Source organism: Hypanus sabinus, chromosome 1 (genome assembly GCF_030144855.1).
Source record: "Hypanus sabinus isolate sHypSab1 chromosome 1, sHypSab1.hap1, whole genome shotgun sequence".
Classification (NCBI taxonomy): Eukaryota; Metazoa; Chordata; class Chondrichthyes; order Myliobatiformes; family Dasyatidae; genus Hypanus; species Hypanus sabinus.
In genome coordinates this window covers 7,298,990-7,314,269 of record NC_082706.1, presented here as the reverse complement: position 1 = coordinate 7,314,269, position 15,280 = coordinate 7,298,990, and the positions used below count along the sequence as shown (strand labels likewise).

General features: G+C 43.0%; 1 protein-coding gene across 2 annotated transcripts in view; it reads right to left on the bottom strand.

Annotated features, from left to right (window-relative positions):
* The window catches only part of LOC132390963 (prominin-2-like), an 89,396-nt gene that overhangs the window by 56,331 nt on the left and 17,785 nt on the right, over window positions 1-15,280 (bottom strand). For both annotated transcript variants that reach the window (XM_059963496.1, XM_059963506.1), the window contains exons 5-7: window positions 11,091-11,211; window positions 10,509-10,572; window positions 2,739-2,828 (exon numbers count right to left, since the gene is read on the bottom strand). In XM_059963496.1, the coding sequence (XP_059819479.1) occupies window positions 2,739-2,828; window positions 10,509-10,572; window positions 11,091-11,211 (275 nt within the window). The remainder of the gene's footprint in view (window positions 1-2,738; window positions 2,829-10,508; window positions 10,573-11,090; window positions 11,212-15,280) is intronic.

The following is a 15,280-nucleotide window of genomic DNA, read 5'->3' as shown; positions in this document are numbered from 1 at the left end:
TGATAAGAAGACTCCAGACCTCACAATCTACCTCGCCAGAACCCCGGACCAATCAGCCAATAGTGGAACCTCCCGGTGGCCAAGCATTTTAGTTCCCTTTATCTGCACCTTAGTCTAACCATTGTGATTTTCCTGGAAACGTAGCTCCAATATTCTGAGTTCTGTTATTGTTTTTATTTCCTATTGTACTACTCGAGCGGATGTTCAATGCCGTCTGCCTGTGTTTGACCGACACATGGCTGTTGTGTGTTCTTCCTGCTGGATGTTGTAGTCGTGGGAGACCCGGAGTCTCCATGAGGTGCATCCGGCTGCAGCTCCTGGAAGACCATGTTAGGGAACTGGAGCAGCAGCTGGATGGGAGAGTGAGGAGATCATCGATCGGCGTTACAGGGAAGTAGTCACCCCGGAGTTGCAGGAGGCAGGTAGCTGGGTGACCGTCAGGAGAGATGGAAACGTGAAGAGGCTGTTTCTGCAGAGCACCCCTGTGGCCTTTCCCCTCAAAGACAAGTATACCGCTTTGGATACTGTTGTGGGGGATGACCTCCCGGGGAAACACCACGGAGACCGCGTGTGCGGCACTGAGTGTAGGTCTGTGGTGCAGAAGGGAAAGAGGGAGTAGAAGGGAGTGGTAGTGATCGGGGACTCGATAGTGAGGGGAACAGACAGGAGGTTCTGTGGATGTGAACGGGATGCCCAAATGGTATGTTGCCGCTCAGGTGCCAGGGTCAGGGACGTCCACAGCATCTTGGAGAGGGAGGACATGTGTATTCCAAAAATGAAGCAATACTCAAATGGCAAAATAGTACAACTGTGAAAGCAAAATAGAGGGCAGACAGCAAAGCAAAAATTTGTGGGAAGACTGATGATTAAAAACCTACAGAGAGCAACTAAAAGAATCATTAGGAGGGAAAAGATGAAATATGAAAGTAAGCTGGCGAACAATATGAAATTGGATATTAAAACCTTTTTCTAGTATGAAAAAAATAAAACAAAGCTAAGAGTGGATATAGGACTGCTAGAAAATGAGACTGGAGAAATAATAACGGGGGACAAGGAGACGGCTGATGAAGTAAATGAGTATTTTGCATCAGTCTTCACTGTGGAAGACACTCTGTGCCTGACGGTGAAGGGAGCAAGGAAGGGAAGTGACTGCAGGTACTGTTACAAGGGAGAAGGTGCTCAAAAAGCTGGAAGACCTAAAGGTACATAAGTCGCCTGGACCAACTGAACTGCACCGTAGGGTTCAGAAACAGACTGCCTTAGATATTGTGGAGGCATTAGTAATGATCTTTCAAGAATCATTGGACTCTGGCATGATGCCAGAGGACTGGAAAATTTCAAATATCACTCTAGTCTTTAAGAAAGTAGGAAGGCAGCAGAAAGCACAATTACAAACCAATTAGCCTGACCTCAGTGGCTGGGAAGACGTTGGAATCAATTGTTAAGGATGAAGTGATGGGATTACCTGGTGACACAGGACAAGGTAATACAAAGTCCGCATGATTTCCTTGAGAGAAAGTCTTGCCTGACGAACCTGCTGGAATTCCTTGAGGAGATTAGTAGTAGGATGGATCAAGGGGATGCAGTCGATGTTGTATATTTGGACTTTCAGAAGGCCTTTGACAAGGTGCCACACATGAGCTGCTTACTAAGTTCACAACCCATGGTGTCACAGGATAGTTACTGGCATGGTTAGAGCATTGGCTGATTGGTAGGAGGCAGCCAGTGGGAGAATAAATGGATCCTTTTCTGGTTGGCTGCCAGTAGCAAGTGGTGTTCCACATGAGTTAATGTTGGGACCGCTTCATTTTGTTGTATCACATCCTGGTATCGGAACACCCAGGAATGGATAAGATTACAGAAAATGGTGGACATAGCTCAGTCCAACACAGGTAAAGACAGCCCCCCATTGAGCACATTTAAGACCATAAGACGTAGGAGCAGAATTCGACCCATCAAGTCTGCTCCTCCATTCTGTCATGGCTGACTTACTTTTCTTATCAACCCCACTCCCCTCCCTTCTTCCTCTAAATTTTTATGCCTCTACTAATCAAGAATCTATCAACCTCAGTTTCCACTGCCACCTGTGGCAACGAATTACACAGATTCACCATCCTCTGGCTAAAGAAATTGCTTCTCATTCTGTTTTAACCAACGTCCTTTTTTACTGAGTCTGTGCCCATTGGCCAATATAGGAAACATCCACTCCTTTTCACATTGACTGTTGATCTTTGGTAATGCACAGCCTTTTGTAAATTCTATTGCACTTCATTTTCCTGTAGATGACTACACAAAATGAATCTCGATGTAGTATATAGTCACATATACTTTCATCATAAATTTTACTTTGAATCTTGAACTTTATGTTGAGTATTTAATATTTCATTAACATTTGCATAATATGGTATACATATATATTGACTAATTAAGCATTCTTGTTTATTTAAATAATGAATTATGGGTTATATGTATAAATACGTGGTTACATATGTTATCACACTACCACTTGATATATGTGCGCCTCACAAGGCTAGGCTCACATTTCAGACTCAGGTGTCTTTCTTTGAAGTTACAAAACTTAACACCTTAGACCAGGGAGTTAAAAAAGGGGCCCATCAACCCTTATGCTTAATGGCATTGGTCCAGGGCATAATGAAGTTTGGGAAGCCCTGCTCTAGACCCTGGAAGTAGCGAGGGTTGGCGAATCACAAACCGGGAGGTCAGAGTTCAGTCATTACCTTTCAGTCTTGTGGAAGCCATCTCCAGCACTGGATAAACTATTGGATTCAATGCACCCTTGAGGGTAAAGCCAAGGCTGCTGCTGACACCTGCAAAAATCACCCAGAAAGATCGGAAAAGTGAGGTGCCAAGTTAATTCAGTGCACTTCTGATGTAGTAACACAGAGCATTAACAAAATACAATCGGTGTGTGCAGGAAGTGCAAACCGCAACCCCCCCCCCCACCCTACACCACCACTCAGAACGTACTGTACTTTGCACAGAACATAGATGCAGATTACAGTAGCATATAGGAACAGGCCCACTGAACTACAAAGTCTGACAAATCGATTAATTAAATCTCCTCCAAGAGAATCACAACCCTGTCATGGTTTGGAGGCTTGTGTGCTTCACTAACCCGGAGAGCTATGTTGTCTGGAGTCAGGGCTTTATGCTTTGGCTCTTGGTAGGGTCACCCGTCCCAAATAGGGCAAAGGGTGGAGGTCAGACTAAGAGTGATCCACCGGTCCTCCAGGTTCAGGGGTTCAGCTCAGGGCAAACAACCCTGACTGGTCAAACAAAATGGTAACTGAAACAGCAATGAAGAATCCTTCTACATCTGAGTGCAATGGTATGAACAGACAGAGATGGAGGACTTTATCCACCCTATCTATGCCTCGCATAATCTTATTTACTTCCACCACGGGTTGGATTTGGAGATGATATTGTCCTGAAACTTCTTCAGAAGTCAAGAATGGGGCCCAAATCTTGTTACAGCCATTTCATTAGATGCTCATAAAGAAGGTCTAACTTTAAAACACAACAGCAGGTAACGGAGTCTAACTGTAACCAGCCCACTCTAATGTAAGTTCAAAGTAAATTTATTATCAAGGTACATATAGAATCCTGAGATGCATTTTCTTGTGGGCATACTCAATAAATCCATAGTAGAATCTCTGAAAGATCGCACCAACTGGGGTGCTCAACGAGTGTGTAAAAGACATCTGACTGTGCAACTACAAAAAGAAAGAAATATAAATAATAAATAAATAAGCAATAGACATCGAGAACATGAGACGAAGAGTCCTTGAAAGTGAGGCCATTGATCTGGGAACATTTCAGTGATAGAGTGAGGGAAATTGAGTGAAGTTACCCCCACTGGTTCAAGAGCCTGATGGTTGGGGGGTAGTAACTGCTCCTGAACCTGGTGGGGTGGGTCCTGAAGCTTCTGTACATTCTTCCTGTTGGCAGCAGTGAGAAGAAGGTGGTGGGGGTCCCTGATGATGGATGCTGCTTTCCCACAACAATGCTCTGTGTAGGTGTGCTCACTGGTGAGGTGGGCTTTACCTGGGATGGTCTGGGCCCTATCCACTACTCTTCATAATATTTTCCATGCAAGGGCACGCGTGTTTCCATACCAGGCTGTGATGCAACCAGTCAATAAATGCTCTACTACACATCTACAGAAGTTTGTCATAGTTTTAGATCGCTTGACGAATCTTCACAAACTCTTAAGGAAGTAGAGGCACTGCAGTGCTTTCTTCATAGTTGCACTTGTATGTTGGGCCCAGGACAGATCCACTGCTAGCTAACACCGAGAAATTTAAAGTTGCTACCACTCTCCACCTCTGATCCTAAGAAAGAAAATAGAAAGAAAAAAGAAAGCCAAAGAAACTGGTGTGTGGTCATCTTTAAACTAAAACACAGGCCCAGATAGTTATCTTTGTACTAAAACACGGGCCCAGATAGTGAGGAAATTCTTTTGATAAGAACTGTATCTGAAGCAATGAGGAAATTTGATTTGCATGGATGTGATGCAGGCTGAAATAAATAAACTATAAAAAACCTACTGAACCAGTTCTACCACAAATGACTGAAAATCCCCTCAACACTCCAGACAAACAGGATATGCAAACTTATAAGCAAATTTAAACTACCTGAAAATAGTTATATTACTGGCATATGTTATAACATTTCTTGTTCTACAGTAGCAGTACAGCACAAACATAATAAAAACTCTAAATTATAATACAAAATAGTTATATATATATATATATACACACACACACACACACACACACCACACACACACACACACACACACACACACACACACACACATATATACAAACATACACACAGTATATGTTTCAAAGGTTCATTTATTATGAAAACATTTCTCCATTTATACAACTCTGAAACTTGTCTTCTCCAGACAGCCACGAAACAAAGAAAGAAAATGAAAGTCATTCAGAGAGAAGCATCAAACCTGCCCAAATCCCATACGTAAAAGAATGGCATCCTGATCAACTCCCCCTTCAAAATACTCCACACTCACTGCACAAAACAGATCAGGAACATTGAACCCCCTGTCAAAAAAAACCTCCCCGCACAAAAAACTAACAGAACACTAACAGAACGTCAACCCCCAGTACCCTCCCCTCGCACTACAAAACAGAAAAGGAACAGGTGATTAAAAAATATAGAATATAAAAACCATAAGTCTGAAAAAAATTATCCTGATCATCAAACCCCCAAAACCTGACAGGCTGTATCACCTCCTGGTATGGGAACTGTACCTTCCTTAATCGCAGGACTCTGCAAAGAGTGGTGTGGGTAGACAAGCGCATCTGTAGTTGTGAAATTCCCATGATTCAGGATACTTAAAAGGACAGGTGTGTAAAAAGGGCCCGGAGGAACATTGGGGACCCGGGCCATCCCAACCACAATCTATTCCACCTGCTACTATCCGGGAAACGGTACCGCAGCATAAAAGTCAGGACCAACAGGCTCCGGGACAGCTTCTTCCACCAGGCCATCAGACTGATGAACTCACACTGACTTGAGTGTACTTTATATTACATTGACTGTTCTATTTATTGTAAATTACTATGATTGCATATTTAGATGGAGACGTAATTTAAAGATTTTTACTCCTCATGTTTGTGAAGGATGTAAGAAATAAAGTCAATTCAATTCAATTCAATACTGCTGCAGTACCATAAAACTGTGCATTAGTTCCCAATATTTATCGATGGAGAGATTTATCTGCATTGCATTCTTTAAACTGTAAATGAACAAATTCAGTGTAGTCACCTAGTACCAGACTGCCTCCATAGAATGCTATCATTGACTGCATCCTAGAAATCTTCATTTTTGGCTGTAACACTCATGATGTTATGTCACCGATGTCAGGACGCTGTTCGGTGACTGTAGCTCAACGTTTAAAACCATCATTCACACATTCCTGATCAGTAAATTACAGGACCTGGACCTCTGTACCTCCCTCTGCAAACGGGTCCTCGACTTCCTAACCGAAAGACCACAGTCTGTGTGGTTTGGAAATAATATCCCCTCCTCGCTGACGATCAACACTGGCGTACCTCAGGGGTGAGTGCTTAGCCCACCGCTCCACTCTCTTTATACCCATGACTGTGTGGCTAGGCATCGCTCAAATACCATCTATGACAATGAAGGTTATGGAAGGTGGAGCTTAGGAGGAGATAATGGTGCCTAACGGCGACTCCTTTGTTTGCATCTTCAGAAACAGCTCTATTTCTATCTTTAATATCTCTATTTTTCCCTTTCCGGGTTATTTCGAAGACCCTGACCTGGAGTTACATGCAGACTTTGGTTCTTTGCGGGAATGGGACCCGTTCTCAGGGTTCCACGACTGGGCGTTATTCGACATGCCAAGGGTTTGGCCTGAGAGTCTTGATCGTGTTCGGGAGCCTGGGATCTCGGGGCTCTGGAGACGGGCGGATCGCGGGTCGTTCTCACGGCAGGAGACTCGTGTGTCGTCAGGGAGGCTGGAAAATCTTTCGCTGTGGGATGGAAGACCTGATGTCTTTGTGATCTTCGGACACAGAGCTCGAAGAAAGTAACGAAATGGACTTTTAACATCATAAGCCAGCAGGTTGTTGTTATGTCTCCCACACGCTCTGAAAATGGGGGCCAGGGAGAGAGAGAACCTGTGGCTTGTCGAATGTCGGATGAAATGCGAAGCCTTTGGGATAACTTTGGTCTGTGTCTTTGCTATTGCTTAGCACACGCTTGGGCTTGGTGATGGTACCGATGCGCTTTGTTTTAGCTGGAGGGGAGAAAGGGGATCACTGTTCGCTGCTGATTACACGCAGGAGGGGGGAGTAGGGGAGGGATTTTGAGGACCTCCATCACCCAGGACGTGCTCTCTTCTCATTGTTACCATCAGGGAGGAGATACAGGAGCTTGAAGGCACACACTCAACAATTCAGGAACATCTGATTTCTGAATGGAAAATGAGCCCCTGAATACCACCTTGCTTTCTTTTCAATATATTATTTCTGTTTTGCACTATTTTTAATCTAACTATTTCACGTACATATACACTTACTGTAAATGATTTACTTATTACTTTTTCTTTCTATACTATCATGTATTGCATTGAACTGCTACCACTAAGTTAACACATTTCCTGACACATCCCAGTGATAATAAACCTGATTCTGATTCTTCTGTTACTTTCAAAGTAGAAACGATGGAGATTCCTTCAGATTCTTTGTAATTTCTAGCTCTATGAAGTAGTGAAATGGTTTCATTTTCACTCCCGGCCGTTTCCAGCATCTGAAAGTCTGAGTGCTTGAAAATGCCGTGAACAGAACAGTTCTGAATCATCTCATTGCTTATTTGTCACCAACTATTAGTGACAAAAATTGCAGCTGACACTAGTTAGAAACTGTACTCTGTGTGCCAAACAATAGTGAGGTAGATTTGGTTCATTGTCCATTCAGAAATCTGATAGTGGAGGAGAAGCTGCTGCTCCTAAAACATTGAATGATAATTTAGACTGTCTATGTAATTGGATGTCCTCATACAATTCGCTCACCTCATGCAATTGAATCACCTCATGCAATGGGATCTTCTTGTGCAATTGGATCTCTTCATGCAATTGGATCTTCTTGCGTGACTGGATCCTCAATTTCTTCACTTGCAGATCCCAGTCAGTTCGGATTGGTAACAACATCTCTTTCTCAATCTCCACCAGCACAGGTGCAATACAGGCCGTGTGCTCTATTCACTGTTGACTTACGACTGAGAGGCTAAACACAGCTCCAATGCCAGATTTAAGCTTGCTGATGAAACCACCGTCATTTGCCGAATCAAAGGTAGTGAAAGATCAGCATATTAAGAGGGAGAATGAAAATCTGGCTGAGTGGTGGCATAACAACAACCTCTCACTCAATGTCAGCAAGACCAGGGAGCTGATTATTGACCTCAGGAGGAGGAAACCAGAGATCCGTGAGCCAGTCCTCATTGGGGAATAAAAAGTGGTGACGGCCGGCAAATCTAAATTCCTTGTTGTTATTCTTTCAGAGGATCTGTCGTGTGCCTAGCATGTAAGTGTCATTATGAAGGAAGTACAGCAGTGCCTAAATTTCCTTAGAAGTTTGCAAAGGTTCTCATGTTATCGATATTTGTTGCTTTTTTCTCTCATATTTGCATACTTTGTTGTCTTTTGCACATTGGTTGATTGTCCTTTTCACCGATTCTGTTGCATTTCGTGTATTTACTGTGCATGCACAAGAAAATGAATCTTAGGGTTTTATATGGAGACATATATATAGTTTGATAATAAATTTACTTTGAACTTTGGACTGAGCTGCTCTGAATGTTCTACATTCTGCCTACATTGCACAGCTTTTACATCTCGTTTTTGTTTGTTTCTTTCAATGTTTCGATGCACATCTGAAAAATAAAGCTAAGGTCGTGAGGAAGGGGGTGAAACATCAACTCTTTATTCCTCTCCATAGACGCCGCCTGGCCTGCTAAGTTCCTCCAGCATTTTGTGGGTGTTACCCCGGATTTCCAGCGTCTGCAGACTTGGTCATGTTTAATCCTTTAATCTCTTTTTTCTCTCCATCTCACCACTGTCATTAACCTGTCAAAGCTATTCGCCATGGTAATTCTGGCCACACCCTGTCAGAGGTAATCCATTTAATCTCCCCACGCTCTCTGCAATTCTGCCCAAACTGACAACTTTCCATTCTCCTCCACTGATGCTGCCTGACCTGCTGAGTTCCTCCAGCATTTTGTGTGTGTTACTCTGGATTTCCAGCACCTGCAGAATCTTTCGCATTTAACACTATCTTTTCTCTCTTGCCCAATTCTAGTGACTGGCTAAAACACTTGATTTGTTCATGTTCTCACAGAGGCTGTGGGAATCTCCCACATTTCACTGCTTTTACATGTTGTTCTTTGAAAAAAAATTATGTCTATTGTCTGATAATCTCTTTCTCTGTCTCTTCATTCTCCATCTCAGCACTGTCATTAATTTTTCACAGTTCATTACCATGGCGGTTCTGATCACACCCTATCTGAGATAATCCATTTACTCTCACCATCCCTCCCCACACTCTTGGCAACTTAAACACTAACGTTTCGCTCTTTCCTGACGTACAGCTGCCCCAAAACATCAAATTTCATGACGTTTGCCAGGTTTGATTCAGACTCTCTGCTTGTTTGGACGAGTGCAGTTCCAATAACAATCAAGAGGTTTAGCACTGCATGAGATGAAAGAACCCTCAGACACATCCACTCGCTCCACCACAGACATTGGTTCATCTACCCAGAGTCATAATGTATCACAGTGATGCTCAAACTGTCTTGGGACAATGAGGATTTTGCCTGCTGCACCAGGAGGACTCATTAATGATAGATATCCTGTGTACTAAACCCTACCTCAGTTTGCCTGCTTCAAAAGGCCACAAAGTTCATCATTCAATGGACCAAGCATAGGGTATCTGACCATTTTGGGTGGAGTCCATGGATTCAAATCTGGTGTGACTTCTTTACACTCCTTGAATCATTGGATGATCATTCTCAAACCCTGTCTCACTCTGAATATCCAGAATGTCTTAGGGATCTCACAGTGAATCTCCAGGATACCTCAGGAATCTCACACTGGATCTCTAGAATTCCTCTGGAATCTCACACTGGATCTCCAGAATTCCTCTGGAATCTCACACTGGATCTCCAGAATTCCTCTGGAATCTCACACTGGATCTCCAGAATTCCTCGGGGATCTCATACTAAGACTCCAACATGCTGTGATAGAATTTGGGGCAACATGGTAGTGTAACGGTTAATATAATGCCTTACGATGCCAGTGCCCCAGGCTCAATTCCACCGCTGTCTGTAAGGAGTTTGTACTTTCTCTCCATGACCATGAGGGTTTCCTTTCACATTCTAAAGACGTACTGTATGGGTTAGGGTTAGTATTATGAGGTCATGCATGGGGACACTTGTGGGCTGACTGGCACATCCCTGGACTACGTTGGTCATTGACACAAATGTTGCATTTCGCTGTATATTTTGATGTTTTGATGAACATATGACTAACAAAGCCAATATTTCTTTCTTTCTTTATAATCTTTCAATGATGATACATCTTCTTTTCCCTCCTTGAATCCTTGGATGATGATTCTCAAATACCATCTCACAGTCTCACTCTGAGACTGAAACAATCCCTCAGGGATATCACACTCTGACTCCAGAATTCCTCAGGGATCACACACTGAGATTCCAACAATCCCTCAGGGAACTCACACTTAATCTCTAGGATTCCTTGGGAATCTCACAGAGTCTCCAAAGTTCCTCGAGCATCTCATACTGAGAGTCTAGAGTTCCTTAAGGATCTCCAAATTTTGTTAATGATCAGCAAAGAAACAGTCCACACATTACCCACTCCATTTGGGTTTTAGTTTGAACTACTATTGCTTCAAAATGTGGACATTAAATTATTTCATACTTACGGTCAAATTCTGAGAATATCTTGTTTTTTGGAACTGAAAACTGTGCAATAACTTTGGGTATGGCCTGAAATTTAAAAATAAAAGTCATGAGTTTCAGAAATTTCGACTAGAAGTACAGGGAAAATTTACAAGGATATTGCTGCCACTGGAGGACCTGAGTTATATGGAAAGATCAAGCAGGTAAGGACTTTGGTTTTAGTGACTGAGGTACTTGCAGTGATAGAGAAAACTGATGGAGGAAAGATGCATGGTCAACTGCACATGACGTTCATGAGTTACGCCAAGGGATGGACAGGCAAACATTTTGAAGAGCTTATTTACAATTCTCAGATTAAAGAAAGATAGAAGACCATAGTCATCCATGTAATACGAATAGCACATTAGGATGATGTCATACAACATGGCACATAATGATGATGATGATGATGACGATGACTGAGGCAATGACTGCGTTGACATCATAAAATAGATTTGATACTTGGTTGAAGAATTAGAACTCGCAGCTCAAGACGGCTGTAAACGTGAGCCAGTCCTGGACAGTCACCCAGTGCCAGGGGTTATAAGTAACGATCACATTCTTACCTCAAGGATATTGTCAATGTAAGAGGCCACATCTGCTAGCATTCTCCGGAAGGCAGATACGCTCGGCTCCATTGCGTCAGTTACCTTTTGATTGGCTGTAAACGCGCAGGCAACCCCGGCCCTAAATATCAACAATGGGGAGGTATCAGAAGGACAGAAATACGGGCGCCTTTCCTGGGAAAGCACGTGCACAAACGTCACACTTACCCTATTCTATAAGACAGTGGAGCAGAATTATACCATTCGATCTATTGAGTCTTCTCTGCCATTCGATCAGGGCTGATTTATTACCCCTCTCAACCCCATTCTCCTGCCTTCTCCTAATCACCTTTGACATCCTTACTAATCAACCACCTGTCAAACAACTGCTTTAAATACAGTGGATTCCATTTAATTGGGCTATCGGTTAATCAGAGCACCGCTTATTTAGGACGCCTCTTAAAGAACAAAAACTAATTGAGAAAATAGCAAAAATCCTTTCGTTTGGGACATTAGGCTGTTTATTGAGCAGCAGTCTGTTGCCAAAAAGTTTCTTACCAGTGTTAGTCGTATGAACTTGTGCGGCCAATAGACTGTGTTTAGAGGGAACAGTTTTGAAATAGCATCAGTTGGGTGTGCTTGTGTTCAAAAAGCAGCGATTTTTGTCATTAAAGTTGGTGAAGTATGCAGTACGACAATTCAGAACTGTTTTGCTCACTGCAGTTCCAAGCATTCAGACTTAGAGATGCCAAAAATGGCTAGAAGGTATCAAACACTTCATAGTTTCTACTTTGAAGGTAGCATGTTGAATGTTAGAACAAAAATGGAGATTTGGAGGATGCAATCGTCGACAGCATTGTATGAAGGCAGCCCACTATTTACACTAAGTGTCTGCGCTGATTTTGATCACTTACAGTCAAGAGAACGTAGCACGGATGAATTCCTTTGTCAATAAGTATTAGGAACCAATACAAAGTTTTATAGTATTGAAGTAATATTGGTAGTGTTCTAATTTATTCTCTATTTTATTTAATACATAATTTGTTACTCAGTTTGTTATTTTATACCTTTTTAACTATTTTCAATAAACTTGGACTAATTGGAACAGCTGTTTAATCGGGCCAAAATATACTGGTCTCGGTGTGTCTCAATTAACCAGAATCCATAGTATACCCAATGACTTGGCCCCCTCAGCCATCTATGGCAATGAAATCCACAGATTCACCACCCTCCAGTCAAAGAAATTCTTCCGTTCCCCTGTCTCCTCTCTGTGTACACTGTTCTCACACATACCCTGTGCTCTTTGTGCACGCACAGTTTGGTCACACACTCTCTGTTCAAAGTCTACTGTGTCTTGCACACTCAAACTCGCTCACACACACACACGCACGCACACGCACACGCACAGTCTTCCTGTCTGCCGCAGTGCGGTTTCCATACCATGCAGAGATCCAGCATGTTAGAATGATCTCTACTGTACATCATGAGTATTAACGAGCATAGACCTGCTCTCTTCAGCCTCTTCAGGAAGTAGAGGCATGGTGAGCTTTCTTAGAGTCATGGAAAAGTATGGAACCGAAACAGGCCCTTCAGCCCATCAAGTTCATTCTAATCCATTTAAGCTGCCTACTCCCATTGACCTGCACCTGGACCACAGCCCTCCATACCCCTATCGTCCATGTACCTATCCAAACTTCTCTTACACATTGAAATTCAGTTTACACTAGCAGCTCGTTCCACAATCTCATGACTCTCTGAGTTTCCTCTTATGTTCCCTTTAACCTTTCACCCTTAACCCATGACCTCTAGCTGTAGTCCAACCCAACCTCAGTGGAAAAAGCCTGCTTGCATTTACCCTATCTATAGTCCTCATGATTTTGTATACCTCCATCAAATCTCCTCTCAATCTTCTATATTCCAAGGAATAAAGTCCTAACCTCTTCAATGTTACCTTTTAAATCAGGTCCTCCAGACCGGCAACTTCTTTGTAAATTTTCTCTGCACTCTTTCAACCTTATTTACATTCTTCTTTTAGGGGTCTCTCTTCCCGCTATCACGGACATTTACACTACACGCTGCATCCGCAAAGGAAGCAGCATTATGAAGGACCCCACGCACCCGTCATATAATCTCTTCTCCCTCCTGCCAACTGGGAAAAGGCTCCGAAGCATTCGGGCTCTCACGACCAGACTATGTAACAGTTTCTTTCTCCAAGCTATCAGACTCCTCAATACCCGAAGCCTGGACTGACACCATGCCCTACTGTCCTGTTTATTATTTATTGTAATGTCTGCACTGTTTTTGTGCACTTTATGCAGTCCAGTGTAGGTCTGTAGTCTAGTGTAGCTTTCTCTATGTTTTTTTAATTACGTAGTTCAGTCTAGTTTTTGTACCGTGTCATGTAACACCATGGTCCTGAAAAACGTTGTCTCATTTTTACTATGCACTGTACCAGCAGTTATGGTCGAAATGACAATAAAAGTTGACTTGACTTGACTTGACTTGACTTAGGTAGGTGACCCAAACTGCACACCATACTCCAAATCAGGCCTCATCAACATCTTACACAACTTCAACATAACATCCCATCTCTTGTACTCAGTACATTGATTTATGAAGGCCAATGTGCCAAAAGCTTTCTTTACCACCCTATCTACCTGTGACAACACTTTCAATTAATTGCATAACCGTATTCCCAGATCCCTTTGTTCTACCACAGCCCTCAGTGCCCCACCGTTTACTGTGTAAGACCTCCCCTGGTTGGTCCTATGGAAATGCAACACCTCACACTCGTCTGCATTAATCCCTATCTGCCATTTTTCGAGCTGGTCCAGAACCCACTGTAAGCCATATTAGTCTTCTTTGCTGTCCACTATACCTCCAGTCCTGGTGTCATCCACAATTTGCTGAACCATTTAGCCACATTATTATCCAGATTATTGATATACAACAACAGACCCAGCACTGATCCCTGTGGCACTCCACTAGTCACAGGCCACCAGTCTGAGAGGCAACTACCTACTGTCACTCTCTGGCTTCTCCCACAAAGCCGATGTCTAATCCATTTCACTACCTCATCCTCAATGCTGAGTGACTGAACCTTCTTGACCAGCCTTCTATGCGGGACCTTGACAAATCGCTTGCTAAGGTCCATGTGGACAACATCCACTGCCTTTCCTTCATCCACTTTCCTGGTAACTTCCTCAAAAAACTCTGTAAGATTGGTAAGACATGACCTACCACACACAAAGTCATGCTGACTATCCTTAATCAGTCCATGTCTATCCAAATGCTCATAAATCTGGTCCCTAAGAATACTTCCAGATTATTTCCCACTACGGATGTCGGGCTCACTGGCCTGGTTTATTTTTCGAGCCTTTTTCAAATAGTGGAAAAATATTGGCCACGCGCCAGTCCTCTGGTATCTCGAGCATGATGTAAACTTTTCTGCAAAGGCACCTGCAGCTTTTGCAATTGCCTCCTGCAGAGTCTGAGGGGTCACCCTGATAGGCCCTGGGGATCGATCCACCCTTATTTGTCTCAAGACAGAAAACACCTCGTCCTCTGTAATCTGTAAAGGGCCCATGAAGTTGATGCCGCTTTGCCTCACTCCTGTAGAGCCTGTGTCTGTCTTCTGAGTAAATACAGATCCAAACATTCATTTCAGATCTCCCCCATCTCCTTTGCTTCCACGTATCGATTACCATTCTGATCTTCCAGAGGACCAATTATGTCCCTTGTGATCCTTTTGCTCTTAACATAATCCCTTAGGATTCTCCTTTACTTTGTCTGCTAGGGAACTTCATGCCTTATAGACAATAGACAATAGGTGCAGGAGTAGGCCATTCGGCCCTTCTAGCCAGCAACACCATTCACTGTGATCATGGCTGATCGTACACAATCAGTATCCCGTTCCTGCCCTCTCCCCATATCCCTTGACCCCGCTATCTATAAGAGCTCTATCTAACTTCTGGCCTTCCCAATTTCTTTCTTAAGTGTTCTCTTGCATTTCTTATAAGCTCTTCATTTGTTCCTACTTGCCTATACCTGTTAACCATCTCCTTTTTTTCCTTAACCAGGGCCACAATATCTCTTGCAGACCAAGGTTCCTACACACTGTTATCTTTACCTTTTATTCTGATAGGCACATACAAGCTTTGCACTCTCAAGTACACCCTTGCCTGGAAACAACTTGTCCCAGTCCACACTTG